General features: G+C 47.4%; 2 protein-coding genes across 3 annotated transcripts; one reads left to right on the top strand and one right to left on the bottom strand.

Annotated features, from left to right (window-relative positions):
• Window positions 1-68: 68 nt before the first annotated feature.
• On the bottom strand, window positions 69-9,900 carry PSME3 (proteasome activator subunit 3). The gene is made up of 11 exons (XM_090044052.1): window positions 9,763-9,900; window positions 7,697-7,729; window positions 7,057-7,119; window positions 6,470-6,574; window positions 6,102-6,150; window positions 5,408-5,520; window positions 4,730-4,798; window positions 3,719-3,786; window positions 3,521-3,575; window positions 2,307-2,393; window positions 69-1,816 (listed from the first exon to the last, which is right to left on the bottom strand). Exons 1-11 carry the CDS (start codon window positions 9,802-9,804, stop codon window positions 1,736-1,738), a joined length of 765 nt encoding a protein of 254 aa, XP_089900178.1. The 5' UTR covers window positions 9,805-9,900; the 3' UTR covers window positions 69-1,735.
• Window positions 9,894-17,564, top strand: BECN1 (beclin 1). Of its 2 annotated transcripts, none has more exons than XM_090044049.1 (12): window positions 9,894-10,131; window positions 10,445-10,573; window positions 11,146-11,213; window positions 11,448-11,506; window positions 13,542-13,632; window positions 13,893-14,029; window positions 14,248-14,442; window positions 14,744-14,890; window positions 15,865-16,014; window positions 16,108-16,168; window positions 16,567-16,709; window positions 17,174-17,564. In XM_090044049.1, exons 1-12 carry the CDS (start codon window positions 9,894-9,896, stop codon window positions 17,340-17,342), a joined length of 1,587 nt encoding a protein of 528 aa, XP_089900175.1. In that variant the 3' UTR covers window positions 17,343-17,564. The 2 variants fall into 2 exon arrangements, with proteins under 2 accessions (XP_089900175.1, XP_089900176.1); XM_090044050.1 differs by lacking the exon at window positions 9,894-10,131 and adding an exon at window positions 10,210-10,293.
• Window positions 17,565-18,089: the final 525 nt, after the last annotated feature.

The following is an 18,089-nucleotide window of genomic DNA, read 5'->3' as shown; positions in this document are numbered from 1 at the left end:
GCAGGACTGAAGCAAGGCACACCATGTCTGACAACTCTGTGGCACACACAGGGTCTAACAAAAAGGAGTCAAAGTACCTGTATTTTAATTTGTTGACATGGTAAAATTATTACATGTGTTCATCTGGCAAGGAAAGGTGAACAAATTAAAAGGAATCAATACAAAAACACAGGGGAAGGTGCTGCTTCTAGGCAGCGGCTAAAACGCAGTTGGTTTGTTACTGAATATTTATTAACGGGAAGACTAAGATTTGACTTGCTACAAACAAAAGTCTAAATCTGAAAGGTCAGGGGCCTTCCACACTCCAGGCAAATCTCAGGAAGCCAGCAAGACACAGCGTGGCTCTCACGTACAGAGAAAGAAATCAAACCAGGACATAAGGAAGGGGAAGAAGATTCATTCCATCTGTCACGTTGTTACAATGACATGAACACAACTATTAAGGCTACTGCACAAGAAGAATAAATGGGTGTAACAGCAAGACCCAGGAAAACAAAGAGTTCCAGAAACAGCTGGCTCAATATTCTGCTGGGGGAGCAAAAGAGAAATACTATAAATAGGAAGATTTAGAAGCCTACAGTGTTGGGGATCCATTTGCCACACATACCAACTGACAACCAAACCAATCATTTCCAAAGGGGCTTGCAATGGGCCATGAAATGCTCTAGCAGTTGTGAAGAAGGAAGCATGAGAACGAACTGAATGGCTTTTCACAGGGAAAGGAACAGCCAGGAGACAAGCGCATAAGTTTAGCTAAGGGTCTGTTTGCAGTTATGGCCATTCTCAACTCTAAGAATCAGCCATCAGAACTGCCTGCTCCATTCAGATACCCCACAGCATGCAGCTGGGGACAGCAGATAACAACTTGCTTGTATATTTCACTCCTAGCTCATCCAGGGAAAAAATACCTCACATTAAAGGAGACAGGATGCAGGAAGTCACGTGTGATATTAACATTAATTTTAACCCCACAGTTTTTGTGGAGGCAACAGGAAAATTACATGCAAGAGCCAAAGACACCTGTACTCTGCATCTGCCACCCCAGCAGTGTGGGCTGGCAGATGCAAGCTCTAGTGACTTTGGCTTCACACAGCCCTGTGTGCTGGATCTAGCTGTACTACACAAAGGAAAAGGAAACCTGGGTAAGCTCGATTGTAGAACAAGCCAGAAGAGAGCTAGCCCTCTTTAATGGCACATTGAGCATAGCTTCTATCTGGGCTGGGAGAGTCACCTTCTCCAAGGGACGCATCCTCCTGTCCTTGCAGCTAGGAAGTATAGAATGGCTACTAGAATGACTTCTCCCAGCCAGGGCATCATTGCCTGGTCTCAGCTTAATGCAGAGGAAACTGCATCTGCCCCATGCCCAGAGACCCCAACAAAACTTTTTAGCTCACGGGTGAATAGGGAATCTTCAGTAGACCAGTGCCTGGTCTCTACGTCATTTCCTACCTAGGTAGGAAGAAAGGCATGATAGCATTCCTGCCTGGCTGCTGCTTTCAGCCTGCAGTAGCCTGCATGTCCCACAGCAGTGGCGCTCTCAATACCAATTACTACAAGGAGGGAGAGTTCCTGAGACCTGAACAAACCAAGCACAGAACTAGGTGAGTTTCGTTAGAATTTAACTAAGAGTGCGATACTATTTCCAGCCAGTTTCCCATCTCGATAGTCACGTAACAAACCAAGGCAATGACGGTCTTTAGTGGACTGAACAGTTCTCAAGTTCAAATGTTGACACTTAGTAGAGGGTCTCGGCATTGCTGCTCCGAGGCCTCTTGATCTTCTCGATGTTTTTAAGAATCATGTCATGCAAAGTGACCTGCAAAGAAAGAGAGAAGCTGTCGACATGCAGCCTGATAAAGGAGCATCAGCATCACTTAACAAGCTTCCCTTCACAAGCACCAGTCAAGACCACACTACAGCTCACTGGAGAGCTAAGAGCCCTTGGGCTCCTCCGCATTCCTGCCCCTGGGGTGTGGCCTTGTGGCAGCCACAGCAAATACTACTAGTGAGAACAGGTTTGTTAATGCAGAGCTGAGGAACACCCTGATCCACCTGGAAAGCCTGGAACAAAAAAATCCCACCAAAGAGCACAAGGAACCGTCAACCCCCTGACTTTTGCACTCTGGATATTGGGATTTTTCCATGAACACTCATCAGCTGGAAACAGAGACTCTAGAGTAATGGCTGCTGTGCCTGCTGGCCAAGGCACAGGAAAGAGGGCCAGGGCCAGCCAGAACTCTGCACTGGGAAAGGATCCCAAGGGCTCCCCCACTGGGGAACAAGCTGGGGCTATAGCTCTCACTCACATATTGATTCCTCAGCTCTGATATGATCAGGCGCAGACTAATGTATTCCTTCTCATCAATCTCTGTCACTGTGCGGCGATAATCCTCCTATGGAGAAGGGAAGAGATGATTGTCAGTGACTTAAGCCTGAGTGACCCTCTGCTGTACTGATGGTAAGCGGGAGGCTGTTTTCTCTTATAATTCCCTTCCATTCACTTTCCAGTTCAACCCTGACAGAAGCCTGATCCTCCCAGTTCCTGCAGGCTCCCCACCCCATAGACCAGGGGCAGGAATAATACAGCCTGCAGGCCACACAGGCCATTCTGATTCATGGGGCCCCTAAAAATTTAGAAAATTAATATTAATCTGCCTGGACAGCCTGTCAAACTGACAGCAGCACTAGAACCCAGGGGGAGCCTCAGCAGGGCTAAAAAGCCCACCCCTGCCAGCACCACCTGGCTGCCAGCTGCATCGCCCAGCCAGGGACATGGGACCACACCAGTAAGGGGATGTGCGTGTGTGTGGATGCAGGGAGAGAGACAGAGTTCAAAGGCTGAGTCCCACATGCACACCCCACCATACATATGCACCCACACCCCCCTTGCACTGCCATACACGCAGACCCCCCACATCCCCTCACACCCTTCCCCCTTCCTCCCACAAGCCCCATACCCAACCTACCCCCCACATATCTACACACACACCCACACATCCAGAGCCTCCCCACAAACCTATACCCACCCACCACAAAATATAAGAGTTAGGCTTTTTTTTTTACTGTGCAATCACCTCTATGTACACTGCATGAATGCATGTAAATCAGGACAGAAATACTTTTTGAAACCAAATTGATACTGTTGTAGATGTCTGCTTTTTAGAATACAATTTGGTATTTTTCTGGTTCCGAGATGACAAAACCTCTTGCTGAAAGGAGTACTTCCAGGGGAAATGGGAGAGACTTCTGGTGGCAAAGGGCAGGGGATGGGACTTCCGGTCACAAGATGGCAACCAGGGGCAAGGCATCCATCAAGGGGCGGGGCTACCAATGAGGCCCTTGACAACTTGTCAAAACTGGGTAAGCAACCCTCGACCCAAAATAATTGCCCACTCCTGCTGCAGACCCTGAGCAGCTGCCATTCAATGGAGCCAGTGATGAAAGAGCCCACATAAAATAGCCACAGAAACAGAAGAATGCCAGCCTCCCCAACATGTTATCTCAACCAAACTCCACTTACCACATGCGGGTATTTTGCTATTTTCGAAACCAATTTTGCTCGTGTGATATAGTATCTGGAAGGAAAAAAAGCAGATGTAATAGCCAGATGAACAGCAGTGTCCTCAAGCCTGGTCCCACCCCAGAAGACAAAAGGCTTCACCTTAAAAACACTCAACCTCTGCAGGAAGGCCCTGAGAACAGCATCCCTACCACCTACCTAGAAATCTGGTCCAGGTAGGAAGCTGCCTCACTCTCCACAGTACGAAGCTCAGCTACAGTCTCCTCCTGTAAGGAAGGTAAGGACACTGCTTTTTCCAGAACAGAAGCAAGAGCCTCTGACATCACCCTCAGGGCAAGTGCCTGAGGCCCTGAAAGTACTCTCTCAGGTCCAGAATGGAGACAGAACATGGGGCTCAAGATCAAAGGGTGCAGGTGCCAGAGAAGCCAGACAGAACCTGACCAGGATTCCCAGCCACAAAACTCCTTGCTCAGCCAAGGAACTGTCAGAGAAACCTGCACTGCTCAGGATTAGAAATAAAGCAATAAAACTAGCTCACTGCTAACCATCCTAATTCTGACTATCTCGGAATCTGGGCAAAACCAAGTCCCTGCAGCACGCAGTCTTGTTCAAATAGAGAACTGGCTAGCTTAATCTAGCAACCCAAGGGCTCAGGAGGGATCCAACCACTGTATAAATATGGCAGAGAGAAGAGAACTATTTAAACTAGAAAACAATGTGGGCACAAGAACAAATAGCTATGAACTGGTCCTGCATATGTTCAGGATGGAATTTAAAAAAGAGTTTTCTAGCTATCAGAGTAGCGAGACTCCAGTGAAGCCTTCTGGCTGGGATACTAGCTGCTTTCAGCACAGAGCTAAATAAGCTTGGGAAAGGGACTAACATGGACCCTGCTATGTATATAGGCTCAATAACCCAGGATATCCCATTTGGTCCCACAGTCATAAGTATAGCTTGGTTTTCCTGACTTGGAGCTCTATGGCTGGCTTTCTGGCTCCCCAGCAGAGCAATGGCTTTGGATGCTACAGTGCAGACCATTCAATCTACTCCCAACCTGCCCCCTCAGATGCTAGGGAAGATGTTGGGGTTAAACCTCAAAACCAGCTCCACAGATACCTAGAGGCAAAACCAAATGGATCTTAAAGGCTCCAAAAGAACCAGAGATGACCTTGAGTTTTAGCCCCCTCTACAAGCCACAGGCTGCCATACCTGAATAGAAACACCAAAGTTGTTTCCATCTTCTATCCTAGGGATAAGAAGCTGCACCCACATTTTGACCTAAAAGGAGAAAAAACATGACACTGTAAGCCAAAGTCCAACAGAAGAACCTGTCTTCCCAGAAGTTTGTTCAGAGGCCCCACTAAGCTGTTCCCCAGGCAGCTCATCCAAGGCCTGATCCAGGATCCATCAAAACACTTGCATGGTGTTTTTCAATGGATCCTGGTGCACTGACTGCTCCTTCAAATATTCTGGGAATCATGGCACACCTGAGCCAAAGCTTCTAATTGCAACACACATCTAATGCAACATCAGTTCTTTGATTTTATCAAACCAGCTCAGCATGCAGCACTGAGGACAAGCACTGTACTCAGTGAAAGGAAGGGCAACAGGAACAAGCCCTTCCAGGAAACAGCTTCTTCCCATGGCTGCAGTGATGGCTCCCTTCCATAGGAACTGATATCATGCTGCACAGTAAACTTTGGGGAACATTTCTGTCCTTTTGGGCAGAGCCTTAAAATTCCCAACAAGAGGTGGCGGGACTCAATCCTTGTAAGCTGGGGGAGCCATGACTCCATGGGAAGAAGACACCAAAATGACAATTCTACCAGCCATGGCAGGCCAGTCTCCGTCCAGTTGAGTGTTTGGGGTCCTCAGCCTTATACGCACCGTATTACACTTCTCAATCAACAGCCTGATCTCTGGTTTCACTTTCTCAATGATGTCCACCAGCTGCTGGTTGCTCTTCAGCATCCCATTGGGCATCACAAACACTTTGGTACCTAGTGGCAGAGAAGGAAGAGGTGTTTAGTTGCAGCACCTCACATAGACACCCAGGCCCAGGCATATTGCAGCTGAGATGGACAGTATGGGAGAAGGGAATATTTAGTGCAGTACTGGAAACAACTACATGGGAAGGAGCAAAGAAAAAATGGAACTGAGGCCAAAACTGTGAATAAATCGAAACACGGTGCACAGCAGCCTCCTTCCACCACAGGTAGAAGCTGCTTTTGTCTCATCTCAACTGAGCATGAGGTTGGCACCTTCCTTTTCATGAAGATATGAGGGCACCATGGAAGCTAGAGCCAGGCATAGCTCTTTCTGCCTCCACTGGTAGGAATATTTGACAGCAATGCTCACAAAGGAAAACCAATTATTTTCATCAGAACCCAGAGGGGGTTCCTTCATGACTCAATCTCTGCCCAGTGTTCAGTTTTTGAAGAGGCAGTGCAAGAGGCCTGTGTACAGCAGTGGCGGCTGTGGCTAACAGGATAGGGTTGGTGGGTCTTATGCCATTTCATATCCCAGGTATGAAGAGCAAGCTCAGTGACAGGCAGTAGCACAGAGACAAAGGGACTCTTACCTTGGAGGGTCTCTTCACAGTCTTCCAGCTTCCTTTTTTTCATATTTGGCTAAAATGCACACACAACAAAATGTTTTACTCACAAAACAGCCATTACCTAGAATGACATCATAGAGAACAAACAGAAAATCACTACAAAACCTCTTTTATTATCCTAACTTGAGTACAGACTCTTCTCTCAAGATGGGGAAGGATTACGGAGAAAAGAGTACTGCCTCCCACAGGAATTTCTGGGCTTCACAGACCCATTCTCAAAGGGCATCAGAGCTGCAGCCCATCTTTAACAGGAACAGCCTAACTGAGCCCACAGCAAAACATGCAGTTTTAATTAGCAGATGCATGTATCACAGTCAACAAAGTAATCTTACCCCATCCAGTCCATCATGGCTGTTTGTGAGAAGGATCGGGTCAGGCACTGGGAGGTTCATGTCTGAGTGGATTTGGGTAAGATCATGAATGTTCAAGATAGGGTCCTGGAAAATAAAATTATATTAAAAAAGAATAATATTGCAAATCAAACAGCTTGTCACGTTGAACAGCCAGAGTAGACAGAAGGTCCTAGCTCTCATATTTCTTTCATAAGACAAGCAATTACAAAAAACTATTGTGGGACAGTATACTGCTACAGGTTTAAAAACAGAGTGCCATAATCATGTCTTTGTACAGTCCTGAGCCCAAAGGCAACATCACAAAAAAAAAAAAAGAAGAAGAAAACAGAAGGAACATAAAAGGAGGGTACAGAAATAGTCCACATGCTACATGAATGACCAAAAACCAACATCTTACAGAAAAATAACTGAAAATGTGTGCGTTCTGTCTAGGGCTAAAAGGTATCTGCACTACTGCTCTTCAGCTTTTATCACGTGTTACCTCCTTTGATGGAAGCCAGCACCAAGAGCCATGGTCCTGCCTGGCCAGCACCCACTGGGAAGTGCTGTGACAGCACACAGCTTACCTTAAGGAACCCGTCAAGTTCTAACAACTTCTTTGGGAAAAAGTTTGCCACCAAGTCTTCAGCCTGAATGAGAAAAAGCCACAGACTTATATACAAGAAGAGTGCCTAAGGTTCCTAGTCAGCACTCAAGGACATGTGAGAGGCTAAGATTCTCGTAACAAAGATAGAGTGTGCAGCTTTGTCCAAAGCTAACAAATACCCCAGAGGGAATGAATCACTCTCACAGGTAGGCCTTCAGTGGAAAACCAACCAGTTTTGGCAGCTCTCCAAGACCCACAGTAACAATACAGTGGCATGTCCCTTTTGCTCAGCGAGTGGCTGACACTTGCTGTCAGCAGGGAGTCTACGGAGATCATAATAGAATCAAACAGAAAGACACACAATAAGCAAAGCACTTCCTACAGCCTCACGTTACACTCTAGGGCAAGGGTGGGCAAAATGTAGCCTGTGGGCCGGATGCGGCCCGCCAGGCTGTTCTTTCTGGCCCACGGGGCCCCTACAAAATGTAGCAAATGAATATATATCTGCCCCTGGCTGCCAGTCATGTGGGCCTTGCTGGTTTGCCAAAACTCAGTAAGCGGCCCTCCACCTGATATAATTCCCCGCCCCTGCTCCAGGGCAACGAAGAAGGAACACTTACCTCACTTGTGATCCGCTCCCTGAAAGAGTCAACCTAGAAAAGAGAAAACAAAAGCTCAAAATAATGGTTCCCTCATCATCACACAGTTCTCTTAAGTTTTTCATGATCAAATAACCCAGGTGAGCTAAGCAGCACACACTCCAAAGTGACAGAATTCATCTTCTGCTGTAGAACTGCTCATGGATCAGAGCTCCTAATCATGTAACTTTCTAGCCCATGAAAGTATTAGGAAAAAAATTGAAAACTGAAACCAAGAATAACCAACCCTGTGATAATTGCTTAAGTTTGCAGATAGCCTAAAACAAAACTGCAGGGGGAAACTCCTCACCTAAATATTCAGGTTCACAATTCTGAAGACAGTGCAAGAGAGAAAGTACATGGACAGCATTAAAAACCAAACCAACCATAAAAAACAGCAATGGGGTTCTTTCAGCTTGTGTCAAGGACAGCCAGTGGAAACACCATTTGCAAAATTTACCTGAAGCTCCCCCAATCTCCAAGCTGCTGTAAACTTGTTGGATTTTGACAAAGAATTTTGCCCCACCGTGCACAGCCCCTTCCTCAGGGGCTGAGGGCCCAAGCCTCCCCCCGCCCCGAACAGCAGCCATTATGATGTCATGTCATGGAAGATCAGGTGTGCAGAAAGAAGCCTCTTCACTGCCTTCCCCACAGAAAGCTTTAATGAGAAACAGGGCAGAGCTTTCTACTGTGCAGCTAGAGCCAACTACTAACATGGCTCCAGATTCTAAATATTCTGAGAGGAACTTGCTGCTCCAAACCAAGGCTGGCTAGAAACCCCACTTGTCAGAAACCCAGCAAGCCCTGTGCAAGGAGCAGAATGCCAACTCCTTCAGTAGCAACAGAGAACAAGGAAAGTGACAGTGGAACTACTGCTAAAGTGAAAAAGGTGAGAGAGACTGCAAAGCCTGAGAATCATTCCTACTACTAACTGCAGCACAGGGTTTTTTTTGTGGTTGATATCTTTTTTTTTGGCCACCGCATGGGTTGGAATGAATCACAAAGAAGCAGGACTGGAAGGGACCTCCATAGATCAAGCTTCATGAGGACCTGATACAGAATGCCTGGCATTCAGGGTCTTGTCCACCCTTATTCCAACCATGCAGTAAAAAAAACGTCACCTACAGAAAACCCTGCCTCTTGCATAACACTTGGACCAACACAGCTACAACACTTTGATACTGTTAACCGAGAAATGTAATAATAGCAGTGGCATCTACAGTGCTGATCTGGACTGTAAGTAACAGAGGAAGGCACTGGCCAAGCTGTCAGGACCCTGACAACTTATTTCCACCCACTGAAGACTATCCTGCTGCATCCTGGACTCTGTACAGCTGTTACCCAACAGAGTCGATGCCTACCTCATTTTGACCCACAGCAAAGCCATGGAGGGAGAATGACCCACCCACTGGCAGCAGCCACAGAACACTAACTATGCTGCCCCCTCTAGACAGGTAGTGGCTGCAGCCAAGCAGGTCACCTGCGCTCACCCACATCCCTTTTACTCAGCCTTATGAGAGCTGTTTCTTACTCTGTGGCCACCTCACGACTCGAGCAGCGTAACTGATAGCACAAACAGGGCCGTTGCCTTGGCAGTCAGTGCTATCAGTGCTATCAAGTACCAAGATGTTTTGCTCTGATCCTCCCAGGAAGGCCCCGTCAATCCTGCCCCTTTCCTCCCAGCCTGCTCAGTGCCACAGGCGACGTTGTCTTTTTTGCTGCCACACAGGCAACAACCAGGATGGAACGCGGGCGCCGGGCGGGCCCAGGCCTGCGGCAAGACGACGCTGCCGACCACCAACCCAGGCCTTAAAAACGGCGCGAGAGCCAGCCCCACACAGCACCGTGTCCAGGCCGGGGCCCCCAACTCAGCGCCGCAGCAGAGGCGGGCGAGCGGCAGCCGAGCCGAGGACACCGCGCTGGAGGCGGGGAGCCCCGCGCCACACGCCGGGGCCGAGGGCAGCGGGCCGGGGCCGCACGAGGCGCGGGGGAGGGCGGGGCTGTCGCACGTGGGGCCGCGGGGGGACCGGGCCGAGCCGTGCCGCTACCTTCAGCTTCACTTCCGGGTCCACCTTGAGCAGCGAGGCCATGGCCGGGCGGGGTCGCGGGCGGCGCCTCCGGGGCTCGCTCTAGGTCTCACTTGCGTCCGCCCGAGCCACCGGCTTCGCCGCCACCGGAAATGATCTCACAATGCCCCGGCCAACCCCCGCGCGCCGGCGGCCCCACGTGCCGCACCCTTCCGGCGCGCACGCGCCGCGCGCTGAGCCGGGGGCCCGCAGCGGGGAGCGCAGCCCCGCGCCTGCGCAAGCAATGGCCGCCCGCCGGCCGGCCGTGGCGGCACTTCCGATCGCGCCGCCGTGACGTCAGGCAGCAGAGGCGCGCGCCGCTCGCGACACTACAAGCTGAGCGCCCGGCAGGTCTGTGGCTGCAGCTTGGCTCCTCCCTGCGCGCGGTGGGGCGATGACGCAGCTTCCGTAAGGGCGGGACCTGGCGCCGGAAGCGGAAGCGGGGATGTTGTGGTGTGCGGGGGCGGGGCCAGGCCAGGCCCAGGCCCAGGCCGGCGCTCCCTCTCACGGAAGGTTGTGTCGCGGGGCCGGGCCGGGTCCCTGGGGCGGGGCGGAGCTGGACCGTGGGCTCGCGTCGGGGAGGGCACAGCGGGGGCCGGCGCAGCCCGATTCGGGAGAGGGCCGGGCCTGCGGCCGCTCACACTACCTCTCACCCCCCCCACAGGCATGGAAGGCTCCAAGCTGACGGCGTGCACCATGCAGGTGAGCTTCGTGTGCCAGCGCTGCAGCCAGCCCCTCAAGCTGGACACCTCCTTCAAGATCTTGGACAGGGTCACAATCCAGGAGCTGACAGGTGAGGGGCCTGGAGGTTCGGGAAGGGCTCATGGCTGGGCAGTGAGGGACAGGGGCAGCAGCCAGGCTAGCGTTTGTGTAGCCAGAGCTCTTGTATGGGGGGCAGGTTGGAATCCCTTTGGGGGCAGGATCCTCTTGCGGTGTATGGGCTTCACTGCCTGCGATGTGACAGGCAAGGACTCGCAGGCTTCTGTGGTCAGAAGGTGATGGAAGAGAAGTCTCTAGGCCTGAAGCCTGGCTGTCTTGTGAGAGTTGGCCAGTGAAGGTCTTGTCAGAAACTCCATGAAATAGCCAGGACCCGCTGCTACTGAGCACACCCTGCGAGCGCAGCGGGTTGTTTCAAAGACTGTGGCAGCTGGACCCTTGGGAGTGGATTTAAGGAAGCAAGATAGAGTAACTAGTGGAGACGCCTGGGATGCTGAAAGGAGATGGTTGCAGAAAATGCCTGTAATAATCTCATTAATTGGGCCCACTTCAGTACGGTTAACGTAGAAAACAGTCTCAGAATCACCTGATTTGTAACCTGTGAGATTTTTTTTCCCTGTTCTTTAGTAACTGTTATTTCTTCTTCAGCTCCATTACTTACTACAGTGCCTGCAAAACCAGGAGACACTCATGAGGAAGATGCTACCTTGGCAGAGGTAAAGGATCTGTCTGGGTTGAGCCAAATGTAGTTCATGTCTTTCTCATAAGTTCAGTCCTGAAGCAACAGCTTAACTGTTTTTGAAGGCTGCAGATTAACCTGAGTTGTAAACAAGTTCTTCCTGTCGGGATCATTATCCCTCTTTAGGGAGATGAATGAAGTGGAAACTGACTCAACTGTTTTGTAGTAAGGGCCAGTTGATTGGCTAATAATATGTTACTTCAATTTCTAGGAAGCCTTCACAGAAAACCGCCAGGATGGGGTATCTAGGAGATTCATTCCTCCAGCAAGGTATCACCCAGGTTTTATTCTTCTTGGCCGGTGTGTTTGCAATACATTTGTCAGGGTTTTGTGCTCCTTTGGAAATCCATCTCTAAGAACAGCTGTGATGGAAGGCATTGTAGCTGCTCTTACAATCATGTTTATTCTCAAATGATTATGGATAGAGCCTGAAAAGCCTGGATGGGAGGGGATCCCTGTACCTGTTACAAGCTGACTGATAGTAGAAATTGCACATTAAATTTGGTGCTGTGTGAACCACACTTGAGCTTATGCAGAAAGATCCTTGAATTTCTAATGTACTAATACAGGGGTTTTCAACTTCTAATAAGTGTACCCCCAGCGGTTGGATGCAGAGCGGGCGGGGAGGGAGTGGGAGTACACTGCTGCCCTTGTCCCTCGCCCTGCTTCTGGGAAGTGGTAGCACAGGGTGGTGGATGGGTGGCGGTGGTCCATCCTCACCCACCCACATGTATCCCTTAGGGTTTTCCCAAGTACCCCTGGGGATATGCATACCCCTGGTTGACAACCCCATGTACTAGTAGATCAAATGGGGACCTCACAGGCTTTTATTGCTACTTAGTTTAGGGCCTTGTTATGTTCATTCTCCTTTTATGCAGTAGCACTAAATCCAGCTATCCCATTCACTGTTCTTGGGATGGTAATTATCACCTAAGGCAGGGGTGGCCAACCCATGGCTTGTGTACTCAAGTGGCATGAGCAGACACTGTGTTTTGCATGTGGCAGATCAGTGAACAGGTGGGGGGAAGAATGGCAGATCATGGGAGAGCAGCATTTGAGGAGGGGATGATGATGGATCTTAACTTGTGGCACGCCTCCAAAAAAGGCTTGTCACTAGGCCTGTGCAAAATGGCTAGTATTTTTTTCAGATTTGGCTGATTCAGGGGACAGGGATCTGTAATTCAAATCACTGTCCCAAATCGATTTAGCCAAATCTCCAAATCAAATGGGCCCAATCCCCCGGCTGCTGTCCCAGCCCGGTTAGTGGCTGCCCCACCTGGCCCCAGCATCCCGGCTATTTAAAAAAAAAACCCTGTACTCACCGAGTGCTGCCAGGTGGGGGGGCAATCCCTGCTGCCCCCTGCTGCATGGAGGGCTCTGCCATGAGCCCCCAGAAGCCCTGACGGCCGCTGCAGCCACCAGCGAGTGTGGGGCTCTTTTTTTTTTTTAAAAGAGCTGGGGCTGGGCAGGACAGCTATTGACAGCACTAGGAGAGAGGGTGGGGAATAGGGGCTCTTGACAGAGCCCCCCATGCAACATGGGGCAGTTTGGATTGCCCCCATGCCTGGCAGCAGCCAGTGAATGCAGGGTTTTGGGGTTTTTTTTTAAAGAACCAGGGGCTGGGGCTGGACGGGGCAGCCATTGACATAGCTGGAAGAGTGGTCGGGGTGGGGGGCTGGGGGATCAGACAGGGGATAGGGCCTGGCATGTGTCCCCCCATGGTCCCCGCCCAGCCCCTCACTCTATACTTACTGGCATGGAATCCAGGTCCAGTTCCCTGCAACAGCAAGTGGGGACTGCCCAAATCTCTGAAGCTCTCTGAATCTTTTCTGAATCGATTCGGAGAGCTTCAGATCAATTCAGACCTTTTTATTGGTGTTCCGATTTGATTTGGATTTGGACATTTGGCCACTGAATTGGGCCAGATTTCCTCCGAATCGAATCAACACCTGAAGCTTTGCACAGCCCTACTTGCCGCCTGCCCCCCTCCCCCCCCATCTAAGGCAGGGTTGTCTAACTGGTAATGTGTGACCTCTCAGAAGTTGAATAGCCCTGATCTAAGGCTCGGCACAAAACTACTGCTTGAAGGTTCCCATAAAGGCCATGCAGACTCTCCCACTGAACTCCATATAAGATTAATACATTGTCCCAAAGGTTATTGATCAGTTAATTCCCTTTTAATTCTTGAACAATGTGTGAGATTTAAATTAGTAGAGATGTTTCCCTTAGGAACCTGTGGGACTTGACATCAGGAAATCATTATTTTTTTCCTTCAGATATTTACAATGATTCTTTTTCCTTTAAGAATGATGTCTACAGAAAGTGCCAATAGTTTCACTCTGATTGGAGAAGCTTCTGATGGTGGAACCATGGAGAACCTCAGCAGGAGACTGAAGGCAAGCCTTCATGTGCTATGTGTATTCTGAACACACTGCAAATTGTGCTGAGTGCTTTAAACGTTGGCAGTATAAAGCTTTCTTCACCTTCTAGTCTTCAAATCCTAGTGGGAAAAAATTAAAGTTAAACCAGTTGATTGAATGTTGGTACTCAGAAAGGGCATGTGGGAGTTGTCTTGAGGGGCACAAGTCCCTTGTCTGAGAAGCAGAACCTGAAGTTGCCTTTAGATTTGCTCTACTAAGATGAGCTTTTTCTCTAGGTTACTGGTGACCTTTTTGACATTATGTCAGGACAGACAGATGTGGATCACCCTCTGTGTGAGGAATGCACAGATACCCTTCTAGACCAGTTAGACACACAGCTTAACATCACAGAGAATGAGTGCCAGAACTACAAGTGAGTGACTTGATGTTGGTCGTAATTTTGAAGAGCAGTGAAAGAATACTGATTTACTCACTTGTCTGCTAGTAATTCTTAAATGATAAAGATGTCCAACAACAAAGTGTTGGTTGTGCTGCTGGTCAGCTGCAGCTAAGCATATCAGAAGCCATAACATGTCATGTTCTGATAACTGCACTATGTATGCTTTAATAACCAGTCAGTGTCTTCTGTAGGCGATGTCTAGAGATCTTGGAACAAATGAATGAAGAAGATAAGGAAAAACTGCAAATGGAGCTGAAGGAACTCGCTCTGGAGGAGGAGCAGTTGATCCAGGAGCTGGAAGATGTGGAAAAGAACCGCAAGATTGTAGCAGAAGACTTTGAGAGGGTCAGGGCAGAAGCAGAGAGGCTGGATCAGGAGGAGGCACAGTAAGTCTTACCTAAAACTCCATTGCAGGGTAGTGGTGATGATCATATAGATGACTGGGTGCATCAGCTAGGATTGTGGGTAAATACATAAATAATGTCTCCTTAATAAATTATCAATATTGTCTGGGTACAAGTGACTTCATCTGCTACAAACTCGGATAGCCTGGTACTTCTAATTAGACCAAAAATTGCACAAGCTGTGAAGTTAGGGTTCTCCTCTCATTTCCAGGGAATGGTTCACAATGGAGTTAGTGCTCTTGCCATCTACTCTTGGTAGCTTTCTTCTTTTTGCTTTTTGAAGATATCAGAAGGAATACTGTGAATTCAAGAGGCAGCAACTGGAGTTGGATGATGAACTGAAAAGTGTTGATAACCAGATGCGTTATGCCCAGATGCAGTTGGATAAACTGAAGAAAACTAATGTGTTCAATGCAACATTTCATATCTGGTAATGTTTAGACACTGGAGTAAATGGCATCAGCTTCCAGAAATCTGCATTTCAGCATCCGTTTGGACAGTAGTTTATATAGCAATATAGGTGTGAGCACAGGTTGCATTATACCATATCGTTGCAAGCAGCTGATCAGATTTTTCTCACTGCTGAAAGGGTAACCAGGAAGAGCCTGTACAGGTTTCCCTCGCTTTATGCAGTTTCTGTATGTGTAAATTTGTTCTTATGCTGTGAGCCTTTTTATACCAAAAATTCGTTGTATGCGAGGTAAATTCACTCTTAAGCAGTTGGTGTGGTGGAAGCCCATAATCAGCTGCTTTGTGTGGTGCGTTGTGGGAGCAGCAAGCATCAAAATATCATTTATGGATCTGTGCTCCTCACTTGTCTGCAACACCATGTTTCTGTAATTGCCGTCCCCATTATGATAGTTCCCTGTGCTTGTGTGTACTGTCTGCTGTCGGTGAATACCAAAATTGTCTTGTAAAAGTAGTAGACATGGGTCTGGGGGTTAGTACAGTTGAGGCCTTGGAAGGTATCTCTATTTGTTACATTGTAAGGTGGGTTCCCTTTATGCAAATTTGAGTTGTGCACTGTTTTCCAGGAACACATGTACAGCATAAAGCGAGGGAAACCTGTACTTTATCCAGCCTGCATACAGAACTACAAATAGGAGGGCACATAGGGCTGGGTCAAATAAGCTGTCAAACTGGATACCACACTGGCTCCAAAGCTATATTCCTAAGCAAATGGCTATGCTGGAGGGCAACTCTGAGCTTGTCCCTTATTCAGCATGGCTAGCATAGAACCTGTTTGCAGTTCTTTCTGTAATGTTTGGGATGTATTCTGAGCTCTTGAGTTGCAGTCTCCAGTTGTTAATGTACACTAACTAGCAATTAGGATTGAGACCCTTTTGTGCTGTGTACCATGAATGAACCTTGCTTCAGTGATCTTATTTATGACTTCTGCCACAGGCACAGTGGACAGTTTGGCACAATTAATAACTTCAGACTTGGCCGCCTCCCCAGCGTTCCTGTAGAATGGAATGAGATCAATGCAGCTTGGGGGCAAACGGTGTTACTACTGCATGCTCTTGCCAACAAGATGGGCCTGAAGTTTCAAAGGTAAGAGCTGTCCCTGATGCAACTTGGCGATTTGTAAAGCTGCTGTGGTTAAGAACACTTACATTCATTTTCTTTTTGAACTGTTACTTTCAGATACCGTCTTGTTCCATATGGGAACCATTCCTATTTAGAGTCCCTCACAGACAAATCAAAGGTAAAAAGCCTTAGTTCATGCAATGGTAATATGGTTTAAATACAGACTTCCCCAGTTCACACCAGTTGGATGGGGCAGAATACTTGCTGCAAGTTTAATAAAGTTGCTGCAGTAAATGCCTTATTCTTCAACTCTCTAGGCAGGTTGGGGGAAAGCAGAGGAGGTCTTTCCCATAAAAATATAAATTCCTGTAGCCAGATGAATTGAGCTAGTAGGCTCCAGTCCTGTCCAGTTGATTAATGGTAGATTACTGAAATGAGTAGCATGAGTGCTGGAATGTTCAAGGAGAGTCCACTGATTTCTTGAAAACAGAGGATTCCCAGTGACATCTCACTGCAAATTACAGAACATCTAAAATGGATTTTCTGATGTTTGGATTCATCTTCTGTGTTTTTCAGGAGTTGCCCTTGTATTGCTCTGGAGGTTTAAGATTCTTTTGGGACAATAAATTTGATCATGCAATGGTGGCTTTCTTGGACTGTGTGCAGCAATTTAAAGAAGAGGTGGAAAAAGGCGAAACTCATTTTTGTTTGCCCTACAGGTTAGTGCTGCTCTTTATTCCACTTTGCTAATTCGTGCGCTACTGCCAGAACATGTCCATCCTGATCCGCAGAACCCTTTACTTTTTTGATTCCTGGCTTCCTGGTAGCCAGTTGCAATAAATACTGCTTAAGATGTGGAGGATAAAACCCCTACGCCTGTCTTCTCTTCTGATCTAATTGGAAGGACCTGAGTGTGGTTGTTTTTTTAAACAGCAGTGCTTACATGTCTTCAAATAAGGAATGATAGAAAATGTTTAGCAGTTATGTGCAATTCATAGCTGTTTACAGTGACTGAAAAAATGTATTTTAGTCAAGTTTGACCTCCAAAGTAATCATTGGAAAGTAATCGTTTCAGGGGCAGTGGAAGGCACACTCAGTTTACAAGCAGAATCGATTAGTGGTTTCAGAGATGATACTGTTACTTGCAATGTAAATGTGCTAATGTTTTGTTTCTGCAATACAGAATGGATGTGGAAAAAGGCAAGATAGAAGATACAGGGGGCAGCGGTGGCTCTTACTCTATTAAAACCCAGTTTAATTCAGAGGAGCAATGGACAAAAGCACTCAAGTTCATGTTAACTAACCTGAAATGGGGTCTTGCCTGGGTTTCATCTCAATTCTATAACAAATGACGGCATGAAGAACTTACCATGATGGCTATGGAGTATCTGCATTTTGTTTTGAAGAATATCAGATTAAGTTGTCACTTAATATTAACCAGTACAAGATGTTTACAATACCAAAAATCCACAAGACACTTTATTTAAAATTTCATACCACAAGTAATATGTAGAAAAGCAATATGTAAAGTTATGCTGTTAAGTGGAACAGAATAAAATTAAGCTGTTCATGAAGTAGGTATTTAGCTTTTATGTATATTGTGGTTTTATGTATGTCAAAACTTATTTTACTGTACAAGTGAATATTTAATACCATTGCAACTTTTAAACAAATTGTATCTTAGGAAAATGAAGTACTAAGAATACAGTGGGTAAAAACTTATAGGCACTTTGCCTGGTCACCTTAAAGCTTGAACATATTTATTTTTTCTTTAAATCAGATACAGATGCGCACTTAACTTGGTGCCATTCAAATTTACTAGGGTTTGATACTATTTAAAATGTTGCTATAATATTTAAGTGTTTCTATCCAGTATTTCTTGCAGTCTGTTACTGCACAAAGGTGCACTGAACACTGTAATAAAACACTTTGTATTCTAGACAAGGAGTGTTCACTGAATGAAAGCACTAACTGCAGCATAACATTCCTTTGCACTGAGATGGATATATCAAAGTCTCCAAACCAAATGAAGTTTGCATCTGCCTCTCAAGGCAAGCAGTGCTGTTTGACTTGAACTTCTCCTTTAACAGTGTCTGCTA

Source organism: Crocodylus siamensis, chromosome 4 (assembly GCF_052110815.1).
Source record: "Crocodylus siamensis isolate JL-2025a chromosome 4, ASM5211081v1, whole genome shotgun sequence".
Taxonomy (NCBI): domain Eukaryota; kingdom Metazoa; phylum Chordata; order Crocodylia; family Crocodylidae; genus Crocodylus; species Crocodylus siamensis.
The sequence above is the reverse complement of the archived record's forward strand: the minus strand, read 5'-3'. Positions and strand labels throughout refer to the sequence as shown.

What these genes read in the sequence shown, in the direction of transcription:
- BECN1 (XM_090044049.1), top strand. Translation starts at nt 9,894, where the DNA reads ATGATCTCACAATGCCCCGGCCAACCCCCGCGCGCCGGCGGCCCCACG. An exon ending in AATGAGTGCCAGAACTACAA is followed by an intron (nt 14,030 to 14,247) that starts GTGAGTGACTTG and finishes TGTCTTCTGTAG; the next exon opens with GCGATGTCTAGAGATCTTGG. An exon ending in CCCTCACAGACAAATCAAAG is followed by an intron (nt 16,169 to 16,566) that starts GTAAAAAGCCTT and finishes TGTGTTTTTCAG; the next exon opens with GAGTTGCCCTTGTATTGCTC.
- PSME3 (XM_090044052.1), bottom strand. Translation starts at nt 9,804, where the DNA reads ATGGCCTCGCTGCTCAAGGTGGACCCGGAAGTGAAGCTGAAG. An exon ending in CTGTGAAGAGACCCTCCAAG is followed by an intron (nt 5,521 to 6,101) that starts GTAAGAGTCCCT and finishes CTCTGCCACTAG; the next exon opens with GTACCAAAGTGTTTGTGATG. An exon ending in TGATTGAGAAGTGTAATACG is followed by an intron (nt 4,799 to 5,407) that starts GTGCGTATAAGG and finishes TTCTCCTTTTAG; the next exon opens with GTCAAAATGTGGGTGCAGCT.